The sequence below is a fragment of the Ceratosolen solmsi genome, unplaced genomic scaffold (genome assembly GCF_000503995.2).
Source record: "Ceratosolen solmsi marchali unplaced genomic scaffold, CerSol_1.0 scaffold29, whole genome shotgun sequence".
NCBI classification, from domain to species: domain Eukaryota; kingdom Metazoa; phylum Arthropoda; class Insecta; order Hymenoptera; family Agaonidae; genus Ceratosolen; species Ceratosolen solmsi.
Window position 1 is genome coordinate 10,795,341 of NW_011948417.1, and position 19,986 is coordinate 10,815,326.

General features: G+C 24.4%; 4 protein-coding genes across 8 annotated transcripts; 2 read left to right on the top strand and 2 right to left on the bottom strand.

Moving 5' to 3' along the window:
- Positions 1–3,170: 3,170 nt before the first annotated feature.
- Positions 3,171–6,293, top strand: LOC105359856 (cell division cycle 7-related protein kinase). Its single transcript, XM_011496576.1, has 9 exons — positions 3,171–3,353; positions 3,438–3,657; positions 3,831–3,924; positions 4,001–4,143; positions 4,219–4,339; positions 4,412–4,592; positions 5,631–5,780; positions 5,905–6,020; positions 6,131–6,293. The coding sequence occupies exons 1-9, from the start codon at positions 3,305–3,307 to the stop codon at positions 6,248–6,250; spliced, it is 1,194 nt and encodes a 397-aa protein (XP_011494878.1). The 5' UTR covers positions 3,171–3,304; the 3' UTR covers positions 6,251–6,293.
- Positions 6,294–6,610: 317 nt separating this feature from the next.
- On the bottom strand, positions 6,611–10,405 carry unc-45 (unc-45 myosin chaperone). Its single transcript, XM_011496577.1, has 4 exons — positions 9,932–10,405; positions 9,202–9,531; positions 8,590–9,030; positions 6,611–8,270 (listed from the first exon to the last, which is right to left on the bottom strand). Exons 1-4 carry the CDS (start codon positions 10,349–10,351, stop codon positions 6,666–6,668), a joined length of 2,796 nt encoding a protein of 931 aa, XP_011494879.1. The 5' UTR covers positions 10,352–10,405; the 3' UTR covers positions 6,611–6,665.
- Positions 10,406–12,632: 2,227 nt separating this feature from the next.
- LOC105359858 (protein SMG9) lies at positions 12,633–15,361 on the top strand. 4 transcript variants are annotated; one of them, XM_011496578.1, is made up of 9 exons: positions 12,633–12,721; positions 13,173–13,376; positions 13,644–13,690; positions 13,751–13,937; positions 14,102–14,398; positions 14,638–14,782; positions 14,826–14,964; positions 15,046–15,157; positions 15,239–15,361. In XM_011496578.1, exons 2-9 carry the CDS (start codon positions 13,219–13,221, stop codon positions 15,315–15,317), a joined length of 1,164 nt encoding a protein of 387 aa, XP_011494880.1. In that variant the 5' UTR covers positions 12,633–12,721; positions 13,173–13,218; the 3' UTR covers positions 15,318–15,361. The 4 variants fall into 4 exon arrangements, with proteins under 4 accessions (XP_011494880.1, XP_011494882.1, XP_011494881.1 ...); XM_011496579.1 differs by having other exon boundaries at positions 12,634–12,721; positions 14,844–14,964; XM_011496580.1 differs by lacking the exon at positions 15,239–15,361 and having other exon boundaries at positions 15,026–15,103.
- A 336-nt stretch (positions 15,362–15,697) lies between these two features.
- NC2beta (negative cofactor 2beta) lies at positions 15,698–16,671 on the bottom strand. Of its 2 annotated transcripts, none has more exons than XM_011496583.1 (2): positions 16,538–16,671; positions 15,698–16,212 (listed from the first exon to the last, which is right to left on the bottom strand). In XM_011496583.1, exons 1-2 carry the CDS (start codon positions 16,635–16,637, stop codon positions 15,719–15,721), a joined length of 594 nt encoding a protein of 197 aa, XP_011494885.1. In that variant the 5' UTR covers positions 16,638–16,671; the 3' UTR covers positions 15,698–15,718. The 2 variants fall into 2 exon arrangements, with proteins under 2 accessions (XP_011494885.1, XP_011494886.1); XM_011496584.1 differs by having other exon boundaries at positions 15,698–16,229; positions 16,538–16,619.
- Between the last annotated feature and the right edge of the window lie 3,315 nt (positions 16,672–19,986).

The window sequence follows — 19,986 nt, forward strand, 5'->3', positions numbered from 1 at the left end:
AAAGGATTATGATTTTTTGACGTTACTGTTAATTTATTAGATCATTACGTTGTAGTCGACACGTTATATATGTATATTATAATTAATATCTGATTGGCTGACTTTTAATTGAGCAATAATAGATGTGACTTGGGTAATGAGAAAATAATGTTTAAGAAATTATTACTTTTTCATTTTTAATTTAAATGCATTTAAAAATATGAAGTCATTCTTTCTATATAATTAAAAGGAATAATTTTCTTTGTATAACAAATAAATAGATGTGATTTAATATTCTTTTAGTGTATTTTACAAAACTTTTCAAACTCTAAACGTAACATAAAAACGGTATACGTAACGTTGCTGATGGCTTAACGTAAAGTGAAAAGATGGAAATTAAAATAAATAATTGTTTAAATTATATTTTTAATATATGTAATGTTATATTTATCATTAAAAAATGTCTTTCTTTTTTATATTTATAAATTTATTTTTATAAGTAAAATAAATCGTTGAAAACAATAATTTACAATAACTTTATAAATATTTTTTAATATGTGATTCGTATAATTTTTAACTTGCAATGTCATAAAAAATGGAGATATGTGACAGATGTCCATATCAATTTCGTAAATAATATTCGCTTTTAGATTGTATTATATAAGTATAAAACAATGAAATATTATGAATATATTTATAAATAATAAAAATCAATTAATTGAATTGTGTAATTTTAATTTAAAAAAATATATATAAATTACTTTTTACAAGTCATCAATGCATAGGAATAAAATAAATTTTAATTAAACAAACACAAACATTAATGGTACTTGCAATAATTTTTCTGATGAACTTAGAAAATATTTAAAAATTATTTTGTATTCTGCGGTAGTTATATATATTTATCTTAATTACATTAATTAAAATATCTTCACAGGATCATGTAGCTTAGATTTTACCAACTTTTTAAATTTAAATCCATAAATGATTAAAAATCTTATGTCAAACTTTTAATACGTGAAATAACTTAGAATAATCTAAATTAATTAATTAATTTAAAGAAAATTAAAATGAATGATTTTCATATCCTGGAATTTCAAGAAATAAAAGCTAATTTTAATATTTAGAATATAAAAAATGGAACAAATATTTTTAGTATTGTAGTAAAAAAACAAATTTTTCCAAAACGTATTCTAAAATTGAAAATAAAGAAAGTTGTATGGAAAAAAGACTTAACTAATGTTTTTTTTAACAAATTAATGAATTGATATTATTTAAATGATATCAATCAATTTAAACTATTTTATTATGAAAATTAATATGACTATATAGAAGTTCGATAATTATTATCAGATACAAAATTAATACGATTAGTATAACATAAAAATCAATCATAAATCAATTCTTTTTGCATTTGAGATTAAAAATACAAATGTCAATATGTAATAATTTTTGTAATGAGGACCTTATAACAAAGATTATAAACATACATTAGTAATGTAAATAAGAGTTGGCATGCAATAGCATAACCAAAATATTTAATTTCGTGTTACAATCATTAAAACTCCTACGTACATTGTTACAAAATTATTTAATGAAAAACATACAATAAATTTAATGATAAAATAATTATAAATATAAATATAAATATATATATATATATATATATCGATCAAAAATACTAATAAAAAATTTAATATAGCTATATATTTATTCAAAATTAAAATGATGCCAATGGTCAGAAATGTAAGAAACTTTGAATATTGTTTATTATGCAGTTAAATTTATCAAATTCTTAAAAGTTAAATACGAAAGGTCAATTAATGAAAGGTTCTATTAAATATCAGAAGATAATAGTTTTAAACATCTATTATCATTATAATTTAATATTAAATAAATTGCAATTTCGAATCGAAAAAACTAAAAAAAAACGTAATATTATAAGTAATATAAGAACTGTATATAAATAAATAAATAAAACTTATAAATATATAAATGATATAAATAAAACTTATAAAAATTATTTCGAGTAAGTCAAATTCGATTCAACTAATATTTTAAATAAGTTTATTTATAATGAATACAATTTTAAGAAAATAGAATAATTATTCCTAGTAATTTTTCAAAAATAAATAGAATAATTTTTAATATTTGTAGGATTCTCTGTTATTTTTTATATTTAAAAAATGTTTTTATTACTTAACATTCTAGAATCGAAATGTTAAGTTATAGAATACGTATATAAATTTATTGTACTACTTAATTTACAATTATTTAAAACGTTGTTAATTTTGATCATATTTAAGGAATATGTTGTTAGCAGGATTATTTTAAAAACATCTTTGCAGGAACCTGGATTTTATGTGAAATTTAAACAATATGTACAATACTAACAAGCAGTATAATCTATATAGTACCAATTAATTTTCTAATTATATCGATAGTTTCCATTAAAAATTAATCTAGTGGAAGAACTAAGTTTTTCTTCCGAAAAACGTCATTTTCTTGTAATTAAAATATTCTGAAAAAAAAACATTACGAAATCATTGAAGGCATTGCTTATTTCATGAAATCATTAGTGCAGTTATTCATATATCTTTTATTTTATTGAGCAAGTCATTTAAATATCATTTTTAGATTTAAATGTAAAAGTAATTATTTATAGTTATTTAACATATATTTATTATAAATACAAATTTTTTGAAATGCTATAAAATAGCATAATAATACCAAATTTATTACATATAAAGATTAATAAATTAATATATTATAAAAATAAATTGTAAAATCACCAAGTTAACCAAATTAACTTTTTTAATATAGAGTACATTTTTCAAAAACTAAGTTTTAATTACATTCATGTATACAATTATTTTTATATTTTGTTTTAATTAAGACAATATAAATAAAAAGAAGTAATATTTATTGTCTCTGTAATCTAATTTTTTATTAGTATAGCATACCATTTTCTAATTTAATACAATAAAATTTAGAAAATAAATTTAAAATCAACTGGCGAATTTTAGTTTTTGTTGATAATATTTAAATCATAATGAAAATGAGTATCGAATTTATTTAAAATTTATGCACTAAGCTTACTGTCCGTTCTGTTAAGTAAAATTTAATAAGTAATACTTATATTAATGAATGTATTTAGTTTAGACATTTGGTTAGCAAAGATCATAACTAGCGCTAATCCATAAAAAGCCTACGTAATATACATGAAATGTCACTTTTATTTATATACATATGCTTAAAAATTATTTTACATTACTATTTGGAAATAATGATAAGGTAGTAGAATATCAACTTTATTAACTTAACTATGAGTTTCAATAAATCGATAGAAAAATTTCTTAATGAAAATTACGAAGGTAAGTACTTCTATATAAATACTACAAAAGATTTATAAAAGTATACTTTCAATTATTGTTAAAAACAAAATAATGTGTGTTTAGATAACGGTGCTAAGCAGATATCATTATTACTTAGGACTGTACCTATTTTAAACGAACTTTTCAGTATACATTATAAAGTTGGTGAAGGTACATTTAGTTCAGTCTACCTTGCTACATTAAAAAATTCATTACAATCCAAAAATTTTGCTGTGAAACATTTAATTCCTACTTGTCATCCTGGACGAATTGAACGTGAATTACAATGCCTTAAGGATATTGGGTGATTCAACATAAAAAAATAATTGAATTTTTAAATTAATTTCTTAAATGTTGTTTATATATTATAAGTAGGATACATAATGTTTATAAATATATTTTTATTGAATAATAAATTTAAATATTTATTTGTTTTTATTCATTGAACATTAAATAAATAAAAAGTTTATTTTACAGAGGTAAAGACTATGTTGTTGGTTTAGATCTATGCCTACGTCATGCTGGATCAGTTGTTTTTGTAATGCCTTTTATGAAGCATGATAAATTCTCAGTATGAAAATAACATTGTAATAAATTTTAATAAAAATTTTTATTTTGTATACATTTAATTTTCAAAACTTTCATAGGATTATGTACAAGATATGAAACCAATAGAAATGAAAGGCTATATGAAAGCTTTATTAACAGCTTTACATAGAGTTCATAAATTTAACATAATTCATAGAGATATTAAACCAAGTAATTTTTTGTATGATAGAAGTAATAAAAAGTAATAATGCTATATTACAGTAATTAATCAATAAAGTTACAGCTCAATCATTTTTATAAATTGATAATTAATTAGGTATTTACTAGTAGACTTTGGATTAGCACAGCAATATACTCCTGGTGTAAAAATAAAAAATATTAATTCTGAAATAAATCAAAATAAATTTCAATATACAGAAAGAAAGAGTTTTAATGAAGTAAATTAACTTTAAAAATTAATTTCTAAAATAATTTGTATTCGTCAACCTAATATTTATTATATTATTTAGAATACAATTGATAGAAGCTTAAAAACATCAAACAAACCAGTAGGAGATAAATGTTACTGTTTTGGGAAGTCAAAAATATGTTCACTATGTTTGATAAGACCATCTCAAGCAGCATCTCGTGCAGGGACACCTGGCTTTAGAGCTCCAGAAGTTTTATTAAAGTATCCTTGGCAAACACCAGGTAAAAATTTAATTTTTCCATTATGTATTATCTAGACAATATACAAATAAAAACAATTTTATCATCTACTTTTATGATTAGTTTATGGTAAAAATTAGATGTTATGTAGCATAAAATATTTAATAAATTTAATTAAATATGAAGCATACTACTGTAAAACCAAAATGATTAATTGAAAATGAATTTGAATTCACTAAAAAAATTAAAGATATTTTAAACGAATCGTTATGTCAATAATTTATTAATGTATCAATTTTGAATTTCGAATACACAAATTTTTTTAAGCAAAATTTAATTAATTTAAAAATATTATTAAAATTTTAGTTTGATATATTATTGAATTTTGTTAAATCTTATTTTTGTGTATAAAAATTTCTGTTCAAATATTAAGTAATAATCATAATTGAATTATGTTATTTGATTTTTAAATTTTAATTATATGAAATAATATGTACTCTATATATCTAATAAGATATTAATAATAAATCTTAATGTATATTGATGTATTCATTGATTTAAATATCAACAACTGTTATAATTATGTTTTAAATTATGATTCTGATTTAAAATTAATTCAAATATAAGATTTAATAATTAAAACATGAATATCCTAGATTTACCTATTATTTATTAAAAAACTCACTTATTTTTATGATATAACTATTTAATTTTTCATTTTAATCAACATTATCCATTATATCGAACATTTTATTATCTATCAGTTTCAAAATTTACCATACTAGAAACTGAATTATTATTTTTATTTTCAATATTTGATTAAATAAGTTACTTATAAATTATCTTTTATTATATCTTTTATTTAATGTGTTTTAATATTTCATGTATATTTATTATTTATTCACAGTACAAAGGTATAGTGCACATTACATTTTTCATTTTTCATTCTTCAACCATCAACATTTTAACTAAAATTAGTAAATATGTATTAATCTATATAAGATATTCAATAAATCACGTTTATAAGTTTAATTTTAAAACTTATATTAAATGCTTAATTTAAAAATATATATATTATAGCAATCGATATTTGGGCCTGTGGTGTCATGATGCTAAGTATACTTAGTGGAACACAACCTTTATTTCGATCCCCAGATGACATGACAGCACTAGCAGAGATTACTGCAATTTTTGGTTCTAATGCAATGCAGCAATGTGCAAGAAATCTTGGTAATGGAACATACATTTAAAACAATATAAACATTTTTTCAATAATTATTAACAATTATAAATCTGTTATACATATTCTAAACTTTGTTGTATATATATTCTTTTATTTGTATAATTATATTAGGCAAAAAACTTATATTTAGTTCTGAAATTCCTGGTATTGATATTGTTTTACTTTGTCAAAAATTACAAACTCGTAAGAAATACTCAAAAAGTACTGCATCTGAAACCTTTAAGCAGGTACATCGTATTTTGTATTTTTGCCTTGATATATAAAAATTAATTTTATCATTTTTAAATATTTTAATAATAATAAATAATACTAAATAAATTATATAATTTATTTTAAGGAAATTAGATTCAATTATCCAGAAGATGCATATAATTTACTTGCAAAACTGCTGGATATAGATTATAAAACACGAATTACTGCAGATCAAGCATTATTACATCCATTTTTTAATTCATAAACTGGTACCTATGTGCACATACACATGCACACATATAGAAATACAAATTATATATTTATTAAATTTTATAAAAATAAAATAAAATTATTTACTTTATAAAACTTTATTAACAAACTTGTACAAGTATAACCAAATATAATTATAATATCTTGTACAAATATAGTATTAAATTAAAATTAAAATATATAAATATTAATATTTAATAAATAAAGTCTGTAAATTCTTCATGAATATTTAAATTTCAGTTTTCACTACCATAAACAAACTTTAATTCACTTAATTTTAATAAAAGATTAAGAACAAACTGATTTTAATATTAATTTTATTAAAATCTTCAAAAACAAAAATGATTATATTCGCATTAAAACAAATTTAAATAAGTTAAATTATTTTGTGTATTCAAAAGTACACTTAATTAAGTTAATACATTTGTATGTACATCAACAATCTTTTCTACAAGTTTCCATTTAGCTGCAGCTTCCAAAGCATTATCAGCCATTTTTTTAACTATTGGATTTTCAATTAACTCACTTTTTGCCATTACAATCAAAAGCTCCATAAGGTCGGTTTCAATTAACCTTATTGCTATTTCTTTATTACAATTTATCATATTAAAAACAATAACCACACCACGATGTTGTAAATCTTGATTAGGATTTGCCAATAAAAATTTAATAGATTCCAACCAATTATTTGAATCAAATATTTTATTACATGCAATTTTACTTATTGATGTAAGTATAGCTAAGGCACCAGCTGCTGCTAAACAAGTATCAATATCCTCTTCTTGACATAATATAATTAAATATTTAACTCTATCATTGTCACCTTCAAAAAATTTGATTGTATCTTCACACATTAAAAGATTATTTACAACTTGAGTAGATGCTCTTTTCAACATGATATGATCTTCAAACATATAAACCTCTATTTTTTGAAAACCTCCCTCTTTTAAAATTTTTTTTCGTACATTATCATTAAGACCTGCTAAATTACATAAAGCCATCATTGCTTCAAAATTTTCAAGAGCATTGCATTCATGATTCAGTAAATTGATCAATGGTCGAATTACTTCATAAATTCTTTGACCTGGAAAGGCTACTTCAGGATTTATTGTAATACCTAATCGAGCTAAAGCTTGAGAAGCTTGTTTTTTACCTTTGTTTGTACCAGTGAGTGCTAGTTCTAAAAGAGCTTTTGCTGCTCCTTGTTGAACCACGATACCTCTAACCTCAACTTGACTACAAATTGCATTGAATACTCTAGATATTAATTCTTTACTATTTTGACTATCTGTTTTCGAAAGTACAACCAGTGCAGTTATAACTCCATCTTTTGTTAAAGAGACTAGTCTATCATTAACAAAATCGGGATCATCAAGTTCTGATTCTTCTGGAATATGGTACTTTGCAAACTTTGCTAAGTCAATCATTTCTGGAATAATTTCTTGTTTATCATAAGCATTACAAAGGTTAACAAGAGTAGTAACAACACCATAAATAATTGATTTATCTCCAGTCTTTGCTAATTCAATCATAGCAGATATGGCTTCTTTATCTTTAACTAATTTTTCTTTAACTTCTGCATCGAAAGTTAAATAGGAAAGACCTTCAACTGCCCATTTTCTCATATCTTTATCTTTTCTTGGATTAATTAAAAATTTTCTGCAAGCTTCTGCAAGCTTCTTGGAAGCCCCATCCGCAAATGGTCGTATAGATGTATCTGTACCACCTGAACTACTTAATTTACAAAGTCCTACAAGAGCACGAACTCGAATGGTATCATCTTTTGATTGATATAACTTCTTTAGAATATTTATACCTTGATTAATAATGCTAGTTGCTTTATCTTTTTTCGAAGCTGCAGCAATAATACATTCACAAGCAACTTTTTGTTGAAGGACATTATCGCTACTTGCCATTGCAAAAATCATTTGCAAAATCCCATCTTTAGCTATTATACTATTTCCTACATCTGATGGACCCAATAACAATGTTGTGATTGCCACAACCACTCGTATCTGTAATAAAAATAAAATTTAACATCAAGATCTAAGTTATAATATAAATTACAAAATTTCATTTATTTAATACTTGAATATAAAAAAAAACAACTTTAATCATGCCAGCCTTTTATAATATTACATTAAAATTATATAAATATTATATTTTTGAAAATAAATATCTGTTATCTACTATGAATATAATAATTTATTTAAGTAAATTTATTTATTTCTAAAATATAAGAAATTAAAAATTTTAGTATTTTAGTTACTGTTCCAAAATAATTCTATGTAAAATATTTTATAAATCATAATCTTATATGCAAATATTTCATGCCTTTGATTCAATGTCTGGTGCAAGTAATTTATCTTTAATGAATTCATCAATTGCTGTTCTAAATTTTTCTTTTGCTGCATCATAATACATATTCTCATAAATCCGAGCAAAGCAAACACTAGTAATTGTTCTTGTAGAAGCAGTGATATCCATTGCGGATTCAAATTTGTATTCTTCTAGTTCACTAGAAACTTCCATTAGCCTTTGTAAACCTTGAAGTTCTACAAACTGTTCAGCCCAATTGAACATGTCATGATGAATATTTTTCATTATAAGCTCAATTATAGCATTTCTTGCCTGTCCAGTAAAAGTACGATTTGTTGTACAATACAGAAGATAGGATAATATATTATCTATTTCCTTTTTATATTTTTCACACATCTCTTTGTTGGGTTTTGAATTTGGTTTTGTACTCATCCCGCTATAGCTATTTAGAACAGTCTAAAAGAAATATAAATTATTTTGAAAATTGAATAATAAATTCATTAAATAATTTATTTCATGTCACTTTCACAAATTTGAAAATTAATAAAATTGTTTAAATTGTTTAACATATTTAAAACTAATACAATATGAAAAATATAAATTCTTTGAAATATGTATACACTGTACCTGTATACAGTACTGTCCAGCATTGACTCTTTCTTCATTTTTGCTATTAATTGCATCAAAAAACCAAGGGACTCCTATATCATGTAAAATAATTGTAGTTCTTTCTTCATTATTTTGAAAAAGTTCTGCTAAAATCCGAATAGCTGCAATTATTATTACTTCATTTTTTTCTAATTTAAGAAGTTTGTGAATTTTTAATGCTATGCCCTTTTTAAATATAAACTCAGCTCCAGCCCTTTCTTTTGTTAGAACTAATAAATTATTCATAGCTGTTTCTCTTTTCTCTATATCAGCATGCATTTCAAAAGCTAAGTCAAACATTTGGGATACCTAAACATAAAATAATTATATTAAAAAGTATTACAAAATAAATTAATAACATTAAAGGATTATAATAATGAAAATAAGTGATTAAATCCTTAATAAATATTCTGTATTTTTTACTTTGAAATTTTCAAATGCTTCTGAATTTCAAATACATTCAATGAATTTATTTATTAGAATAAAAGAATTAAATCTAACTTCTTAATTTCACAATAATTGGATTTAATAATTTCTATAGTATTTAAAGGTTTGATCGTTTTGTTTTTAAAATATATAAGTAGATTAATAATCAAAATATTAGATATATAGAAGTTAATATTAAAATTAAAATAATTATTCATATTTAATGTTAATTAAATATAACAATATAGTTAAATATTTAATGGTTTTAAAAGATTAACTTTACTTTAACAGATAATTGACAGTTCTGTTTCAGTTTTTCTTGACAAATCACAAATAAGCGTCCAGCTATTAGTTGAATAACTTTGTTGCCAGAATCAACTTTTAGAATATCCAAGGCATCCCGATAGGCTTCTTCAAATTTTTCAATGCCTTCCAGTGCTTGACATCGTCTAAATAAAGCTTTTGGATCATTTGGAATAATTTTTAATACTTCATTACAGTCTTCAATTACTTTATTATATTCATTTTGCTTAAGATAAACTGCAGCTCGATTTTTTAAAAATACAGCCTTATAAGAATTGTTATCATTTGTAAGTTTTAATGCATTAGTATAACAAACGAGAGCGTTATCTAAATATCCACTTTTGAATTCTTCATTTCCTTTTTCTTTCCATTCTTGAGCAGTTAATTCAGTTATATTCATATTATGCAAATTATTATAATGATCTTTGTAAAATTATGAAAAGTTAAAGGAAAAGGTAAGATAATAATATATTATAAGTATATCAAATTAACTAAATAACAAAATCATTTATTATATCTGAATAAATATTATTAAATAAAAGAAATATATTTTTTGCTACTATAATAAATGGTTATTATATAATATATTAATACTGTCAATTATAAAAACATATTTTCAATTTTATTATTTAGCACTAATATTCAATAATTGGAACTTCTAATAAAGTATTTATTTGAGCTTAACTAATTAAAAAGATTTCAACATATTCAAACTTTAATTTATTTTAATTCTTATTGAAATTTCTTCGAATATATTGGCAATATTATATAAACGTTTTGTTCCACTTTCTTATATAACGGAATGTAGAACTCTACCAAGGTTAGAATACAAAAAAAATATAATTTATAAATTATGACCTAATTTTATTATTTTACACTGTTGATCTGAAAATTTTTATCTTTTAATTCGAAAGTAAAATGGCTATTTGAGGACAGGGTACTTGATAAATAATTATCTTTGTCAAATACTTAGTGGTCATGCTTCTTTAATAAGTTTCTGAACAAATCTGCGAATTGTAAATAATGCAGTATTTTAATACTATCTTGCAAGAACAATCGACTCATGTCGATATTCTTAATAAATTCATCATCTACTATTAAGTTAATAATTTATAATGATTTAGATTTTTTTAACATCTATATATAGTAGCATGTGCATGATTATATCACTAGATAATCCATTTTTTTTTTAAAGTATTAAAATGAAATTTAAATTATCTTCTTTAATACATTTATAATTACTATTAAATATTACTAGTAAATATTCACATTTTTTCTTAGTAAAATGGTAAATTCAATTTTGAATTAAATTATTAAAACACGTACATTATAATAATTCTACCTAGTGAAAATAAATTTTTATTTTATAATTATTATATATCAAAATATTCCATAATTAAAAAAAAAAAAAAAAGATTTGTTATAGCGTCATAATACAATCAAATATAATTTATACCAATATAAATTATTGGTAAAAATTAAGAGTTTAGTTATAATTAAAAAACAATTCTAATGGAATTTTTTTGACATTAATATATTACATATGTATAACAAAAAAGTAATTTATATTGACCATATAAAGTTTATTAATTAGCCTTTTCGATTTTATAATCACAATTTTATTTTTTGACATAATAAAAAACAAATATTCACAATTAAATTTTTATATTTCATTTCGTATATATCCGTAAACAATTCGTTTAAAACATCTATCATTTTGAAATATAATAACTATGAATAATCTATGATAGTGAAGTTTTTGAAATTCTGATTCTTATTTTCATGTTTAAACTCCTCTCGTAAATGATTGAACTTTAAGAAGTCTTCTCTAAATTTTATTCGTCAATTTCATAAGGATGCTAAAATCAAGGTATAACGTACTCTTTCTACAAAATCAAAGTAATTAAAAGATTTTTAAAATAAATTTAGACGAAAAGTAGATCCCAATACTCTAACAAATTGATGATGGTTTTATATGGTTATATTATAGTGACTAAATTGGATATATAGAAATTCGTAAGTCTCAGGTAATTCTCTGGTCATTGAATTACGTTTTTATATATATTTATTATTTTTTAACAAAGGCTTCATATAATTAAGATGCGTTTGCCTTTAAGGTTTATAGTACACTTCTAAGTAGATTGTATTCACTCACACAATATTTAAATTTAGAGAACAAAGGAGTAAAGAATTTAGTTTATAGATATTGATTAGACAAATAATGAATTCGATTATATCTGATATTTATTTTTCAAGGATGACTTTGGTTTAATCATAATAATAAGATAATAAAAATCAATAAGCTTTGATCATAACTGTATACATAAATACAACTTATATTGGCTGAATCTCATTTTGCTGAGTAAGTAAAGCTCGGAAAACATATATAAAAGAACAAACAAATAGGAATGTCTATTTAAAGTATACGCGTTTAAAGTTGATTTGCTGAAATTATATGCTCATTATGAAATTAAAGGCATATATATATATATATATATATATATATATATATATATATATATAATATACTAGTATATACATTTGAAAAATATGTTTTTAATTTAATTGAAACATGAAATTTATAAATATTTAAAAAGTCCATAATAAAAAAATATTTTTTTTTTTTTTAAATAATTATTTGATTTACGTATTTGATCACCTTGTAGAAAGCGTAGTGAAATTGCGCATATTCTAAATTCTATCCATTACAAATGCTAAAGTCATTATTTAAATGCTGATTATACATCAGAGCTATCTTGAATCAAAACATGTGTGCTTGAAAAATATATATACTTTAATAATATATAAATATTTGAATATTATTTAAAAATACAGATTCATTTCTAAATATAATAAAAAGCATATTGAATTCGGGCAAATTAAATTTAAACTTATTTATTATTATTCAAATCACACTTTAACTACTTAAATTGATTTACAATTAACTTATTTACAGATTATAAATTATTATTAATGTTAATATATATTAAATTAGTATAATTTTCCAGACATACTAAAGATATTTTAAATCTAACCACATATTTTGGAACTATTATTATTAATTTAAATTTTATAATTTAAATTTTAACAATTTGTTTCAATAATATATGCAAATGTAAAAAAGCAACATAATTATATTTTTTGTAATCATTATCTAAGTATATTTTTTGCATTATTTATTTTAATTTTAGAATTATTTTTATCAATTTTTTAAATAATAAAAACTGTTAAATCATAAAACAAATTTATGTGAATAAAATAATAAATATGAACTCGAAGAAGATTATACCTATATTAACGAAAGATTCAGAAGGGAAAGATGAATGCAGAACACTAATTAAAGTGATTGAACGACCAACATTTATTTTGAAAACAAGAGAAGGTGAAAACAGAGCTATTTCTCCTAGTCAGCGAAATGGAAATAAGTAATAGTTTAATTTAAAGTAGAAAAGATTGATGATACATTATTTTATAATGTTTAATTTTACATTTTATTTATCCAATCGACATAAATTTTTATTAATAAAGCAAATGATTTTAATTTTGAAAAATACAAGTAAAAAAACAATGTATTCTGTAGTATATATTACATTTTTTGTATTATAAGAAAATCTGTTTAATATATTTTTATTTGTATTCTTATAATTGATTCAAATATAGTGTGTCATTAAAAATTTTAAATTCATTTATAGAAAAGAATCTGAGAGTCATTCAAGTCTTTTAACAAAAGTAATTGATAGTAAGTATTCAAAGAAAAATGTCATTAATTTATTATTTTAAATTTTATTATTTTTTACAGCAAGAGCTGTTTTGTTACCTTGCCTTGAATTAAGTAACTGCATCAAATTTATGGATGAAAACATGCAGCTCTCTGAAAATACATTAGATTATTTGTATGACCAACAAGACTTTTTAGTAATTGGTAGTGTAGGTGCACAAGGTGTTGGAAAATCAACTATAATGTCCCTTCTTACTTCTGATTATATGTAAAATTTACTTTAAAAATATTTTGTTAAAAATATCTGAAATTTTAGAATCAAAATTTATTTACACTAAACTTCTATTATCATATAATGGATTTTTATAATATGATTTAAGAATCTTTAAATGTTTCTTAAATAAATATTTATTTGAAATTTTTACATTTTAGCCCTAATATTTTTCCTGTTCAAGGATTGTCTCATTTTCAAAATGGTGTTAATTGCACAACTGGAATAGATTTCTATGTTACAAAAAATAGAGTTATTTATTTAGATACTCAACCAATTTTATCTGGATCAATAGTTGATTACTCAATATCTTTTGATCAGAAAAAAAATACCAGTGATTTTGCTAGTAATGAATCAAATTTAGAATTACAATCTTTACAATTTTTGGCATTTCTTTTTTCTGTTTGCCATATAATTATTTTTATTCAAGATTGGTTTGTGGATCCGAATTTAATAAGGTAAAAATATAAGAAACTTATAATTTATAAAATTTAGAATCATATTTTCAGTAAAACCTAAACTTATTTTACTATTTTAAGCTTAAAAAAGATAAATCAAACATTTTCAAAAATGTTTTATACCTTTCATTAAATGCTTGTATGGTTTAAAATAATAAAATATTTAATCATAATAGAGCAGTATTAATAATATTCTAGTACATTAAGATTATTGATATTGATTTCATCAACTTTTATAGATTTCTGCAAGCAGCAGAAATGTTAAAACCTTCATCAACAACTACTATGGACCAAGATTATGTAGAATATTATCCACACATTTTATTTTTACACAATAAAGCTGAAATACAAGATTTTATGCCAAGCAATATAAGAATGATTAAAGTAAGTTAATGAAACTTTTACAAATAAAAGTATTTTATTTTAGTGGATCTTTTTATTTAAGGATTTTTATAATAAAACTTTTGCATCGTCTCGATTACAAACTCATAGTGGGCTTGATATGAGTTTATATCCTGCAGAAAATCAATTAAACTTATTCCTTATACCTTTAATTTCAACAGATGGTAATATATAACAAGATATAATAAGTAATATGTAAAATAAATTACTTAATTTTAATATTAGGAAACAAAATACTGTTTTAGGTGAATCAATGTTTTATGAAAATGAAAACGAACTTATAGCAAAGTTAAGAAAAAAAATACATGGCATCAGTAGAAATGCAATGACACCATCTAATTTGACTGAAAAAAATTGGTAAATACTCTTATTTCACACATTTATATTTAATATAATATACAATTGAAAAATAAAATAGAGAAAAATTATATTACACAGGTATCATTATGTTTCAAAGGTTGTAGAAGCTATAAAAAAAAGTCATTTGTCTTCAGAATATGGCAGATTAATGCCTTAAAATTACTGGATATAATTCTTTATAATAAACTCTTATTATGAAAATGTGTGTAAATTTTCTATCCAATATATTACTATAAGTTAATTAGCATAGTAGAACTATTAATTTATGAAATTGTTTTGAATTAAATATTTAAATAATAAAATATATTTTTTATAAAAGTTGATTGAAGTGTTTTTCAGAGACATTGTATAATTTATATAATTTTATTGTAAAATGGTCATTCTTTTCTAAAAATATATCTTCGAAACCTATTGATAAAAAATTCTATTAAATTTATAGCAAATTTTTACAAATTTTTCAATACTATTGAATTATAGGATTATTAATTTAAGCAAAATTATTTTAATAATTTACAAAATATGACATATTAATAATAAAGTAAATAAGACATTAATTGATTAAGAATAATCATCCTGATCATTATCGTTATTCATCATAGATGACATTTGTGAAACAGCTTGTAATTGTTGCCATTGAATTTGCTCGGCAACTGCTTGTTCTTCTCTTGCTTTTGCAAAAAGTTCTTGCTGTTGACGTAATAACTCTTCTTCTGGAATACCTAAGTTTTCTAATCTTGTGCTTTGACGTCTACGTTTTGCAGCTACAGCTTTACAATCTCTTAAAACTGCTTCTGCTTCTGCACTGTAATCACTAAAACCTAGTTTTTCCAGTGCTTGAAGAATATGTTCAGCATTAATGGTTTTCTTTTGTTGTTGATTACAAATATCATTTGCTTCAGAAGAAATTAAATGAATGAATTCTGTACAGCAATTAAGAATAAGCTCACGAGATTCATTAGCAACTCTAACATGTGGTAGTATCTCCTTTATCATTTTGTTAATAGATGCTCGAGGTAAAGTCAACTCATCATCTTCTGGTGGTGACATCCCAGCTGAGGCCATTGGTATACTTTTAATTAATTTAAAAATTTTATTTACAATTTATACAGTGTAATAAATTTGTTTTAATTAATTTAAAATCTGCTTTTTTTATTAATATAATATCGAAAAAATATTCTTATTTTCTATCACAATTATTGTAAAAAGCAGAAGTTTATTAATTCTTTATAGTAATATTTAAAGTTAAATTAATTGATATAACCTTTCTTTCAGTAGAGAAGTATTATTTTCAAAATTAGTTCTTAGAAGATAGTTAATTAAAATTATGTAATAATTTAGCTAAACAAATAATTATTTATATGTATCAATTATATTTACCTCGCAAGAAATAAATTTTTAATTTTTTACCTAATAAATTACTTTGCTTTAAGAAAATAATCGTATATGGTATCTCTTTTAAAGCATGTGTAATCATCATCGTCTCGCTTTAGTTTATTTGGTAATTTGAAAGCGCGCAATTACAATTTAAATTTTGTATACAGTATTTAGGTAGTATTAATAATAGTGGAAAATGATTCAAGAAGAAATTTATAAAATTTCGTTATTGATAACAGAAAATTTTAAATATTTCATCATTTTTTAATAGAATATAGTACTATTATTTGTATTTGATTGAGTATCACGTATAATATGATATATATATTGTGTACATAATTATGAATAAATAAACTCTTTCTATGATGTATGTTGTAAAAAGAAAATCTATATTTACTCTATATTCACGCTCAAAAGTTTTTGTTACATATTCTTGGTGTTTATTCAATTACTCGAAACAACAAAACGTATACTTTTTTTCATTAAAGTCTATCGTTATTTGGCCTTGAAAATGTATGCAATTCTTCTTGTAGTTGTACAAGGTATTGTAATAAATAATAATAATTGTCATTAACTTATAAAAAAATATTTTATTATAATTCTTTTTAATTATTTTAAATATACAATAGACTTAAAATATATAAAAAAATTTTCAAAAATATATTTAAAATATAATTATTAAAATTCCAGTAGAATTAAATATTATATGTAGTATTTATAAAACAAATACAAATATATAATTGTTCGATTATAAATAGTCGTTAAAAATATTTATTAAATAAAAATTCAGGCCCGCTAGCACACACAGGGCACACTTACGCTCTCTCGAACTAACCGTTCGACATCGTACAGGCCCGCTAGCACAAACAGGGCACACTAGCGCTCGTCCGAAGAACACTTCGGAGCCGTGCAGGCCCTGAACAGCTGACGCAAGAGTCACTGTGGTTCACACACATTGGTTACACATGACCAACACAGATCGACTAATAGACTCTACAGATACGGATTATCAAATCCTCCACGAATTAGAAATACTACTTCTAATTGTTTTTCCTGTGACTAGATTCTACTGCTGTCCCCTTTACATAATTAAAGACATAATTGATTACATAATAAATTCCATTTAAGATCTAACACCACATCAAGTATAGCTATTCATCAATCAAGCATACTTGATTCAACTACCATCTTCTCATGCTGCCTCACAAGCATGATTGACTGACGACATCAGCTGACATTGACAACATCAGCATAACCTCAAAGCAACACAGTAATATCCATAGACGCTTTCATAGCATAAGAATTACAAGAACACATCTTTTGAATAATCCAACAGAATTATTTATTTCTACACAACAGTGCAATATTATTATAATTGTTTACACTCATTAAACCTTGTTTTAAAATAAATATATTATATTTTTCAGCCTTGTCCGTTATTGATTTCCTTTAAAAATTATCCTGCCGAGAGACTAATCCACTGAACTATTGAATTGGCAGTTCGAGCCAAAAGCTAACCCCTTTAAATCCGAACACCAACTGTTACCAGACATCTGTAAAGAAACCTCTGTCAAGTCGTTCTACAGCTCAAGACAAAACAAACGAGTGCTCATGTTGCCACGCAAACCATACTGTACAAAATGTACTGGCCGTTCCGGCTTGTTTTACCAAGACCGGTTCAAGGGATATAAATTGAGGGATATACCGATGTAAGGTCAAAGTGGAAGGGATATTATAATAATTCAATGTAAATATATCTGGTGTGTATGCTGTGTATTCTGTCATTGTCCGATTACAGGGCGTTGACTAATAATACTATTATCAATTGTTGTACTCTTGTGGTGAATTAATGCGTTTGTTATGGCAAACGTACACTGATGTGATGCAGCGTGATGGTTCAAATATGAGCGCACAATGGTGCGAAGATTGGCTCGTCGACACTCGCATTGTTCATGTGAGCACGTGCTTAGTTGAGGTTATGGTTTATAATGTAGTTGAGGTTATGGTTTATAAAGTTGCGCGACATACGCAACTGTTGTTCGTTGAGAATATACCTGGGTCGTAGCAAGCGTACCTTAGTCCTGGTATTGGCGTACTGCAATAGTTGTTTCTTGGGAAGTAAGAGTTTGTAAGGCTCTTACCTCGTGACGAAAACTGTTACGTGTTGCGTCTGCTATGAGCGTTGAATGGCGCGCTGAGTTGATTCATAAGCATCAGACTTGAGCTAAGGTTAGGGTAGGCCGGCAAGACGCGCATCAACTGGCGTAAGTTGATTATCGTCGTAGTGATACTACTTACGAAGTCTACTAGTAAACTCAGTAGAGGGTTTTTTCGCTTCTTGATGAGGACCTCAACTGGCACTTGTCTTCGGGCTCCGATAAGGGATACGTCTCCTGTCCTTCCTTTCGTTTCTTGGTCTTCACGGCAAGAAGAGCTCTCGCAACCTCTGACGCATCTGGCGACAGTATGATAACTGGTAGACAGAGGGAAGGGAAGGGTCAGTACATACCGCTTTGAATGTAGTTACCGAGTGGAGCGAATTCGTACAGATGCCTAATGAGTTGGCTTTTCCCGAGTTTATCATCTTGTTTTGACAGATGTTTTACGACACTATTACTAGATGGTTGTGAGCAAGGAATTTCCGAAATCTAAAACGACAAACTTACGATGTTGTTTTGCCAGATGTTTCATTGGCAAGGACCGTTCGTACAATTTCGAACACATATGATTTTCTATTGCGAACAATTTAGAAACATGTCAAACGTAGACAAAAGAAATCTTGTAGTAGAATAAGAACTATGTGTAAATTGTTTACGGCATCACGACGTTGACTCCTGCAGAGGACAGAATAGATGCAAAAAATACCATAAGAACCATAACACGTTGCTACAACCCGACGATAACCCCATTGCTAATCGTCGAAACCAGTCAGGAAAATTTGTCATTACTAGCCACAGCCATTGCAGAACTTCGATTAGTCGACAAAATATTCATACAGGCTCTGAACTCTCATTCAAAACTCAAGGTGTTGTATCATTAACACTTCATTCGATACATTCTGATGCAATTATTACGATACAGGCTCACATCCTCAAGTCATTGACCGCAGTAATACCCTCCTAAGAACGCGCGTCACATGATTGGTAACATCTGAAAGGACTACCCTTAGCAGACCCACAATATTTTGTACCTCGAGCAGTAGACATCATTCTGGGAGCTGACATGTATGGACAAAAAAAGCCTCAAGTCATCTCCGACTCTCCGCATGTCCAATGGGTCAATTGTCCATCTTTGGATGGTTTGTGCTGGGACCAGCAACCTCCAACCAACACTTTATGGTCACAGAATTTCATGTATCCTGGCATGATGACGAAGACACACTGCAAGAGCTGCTGACAAAATTTTGGATTTTGGAAGAGGTACATTCAGACGATGCGATCAAGTACACGCCA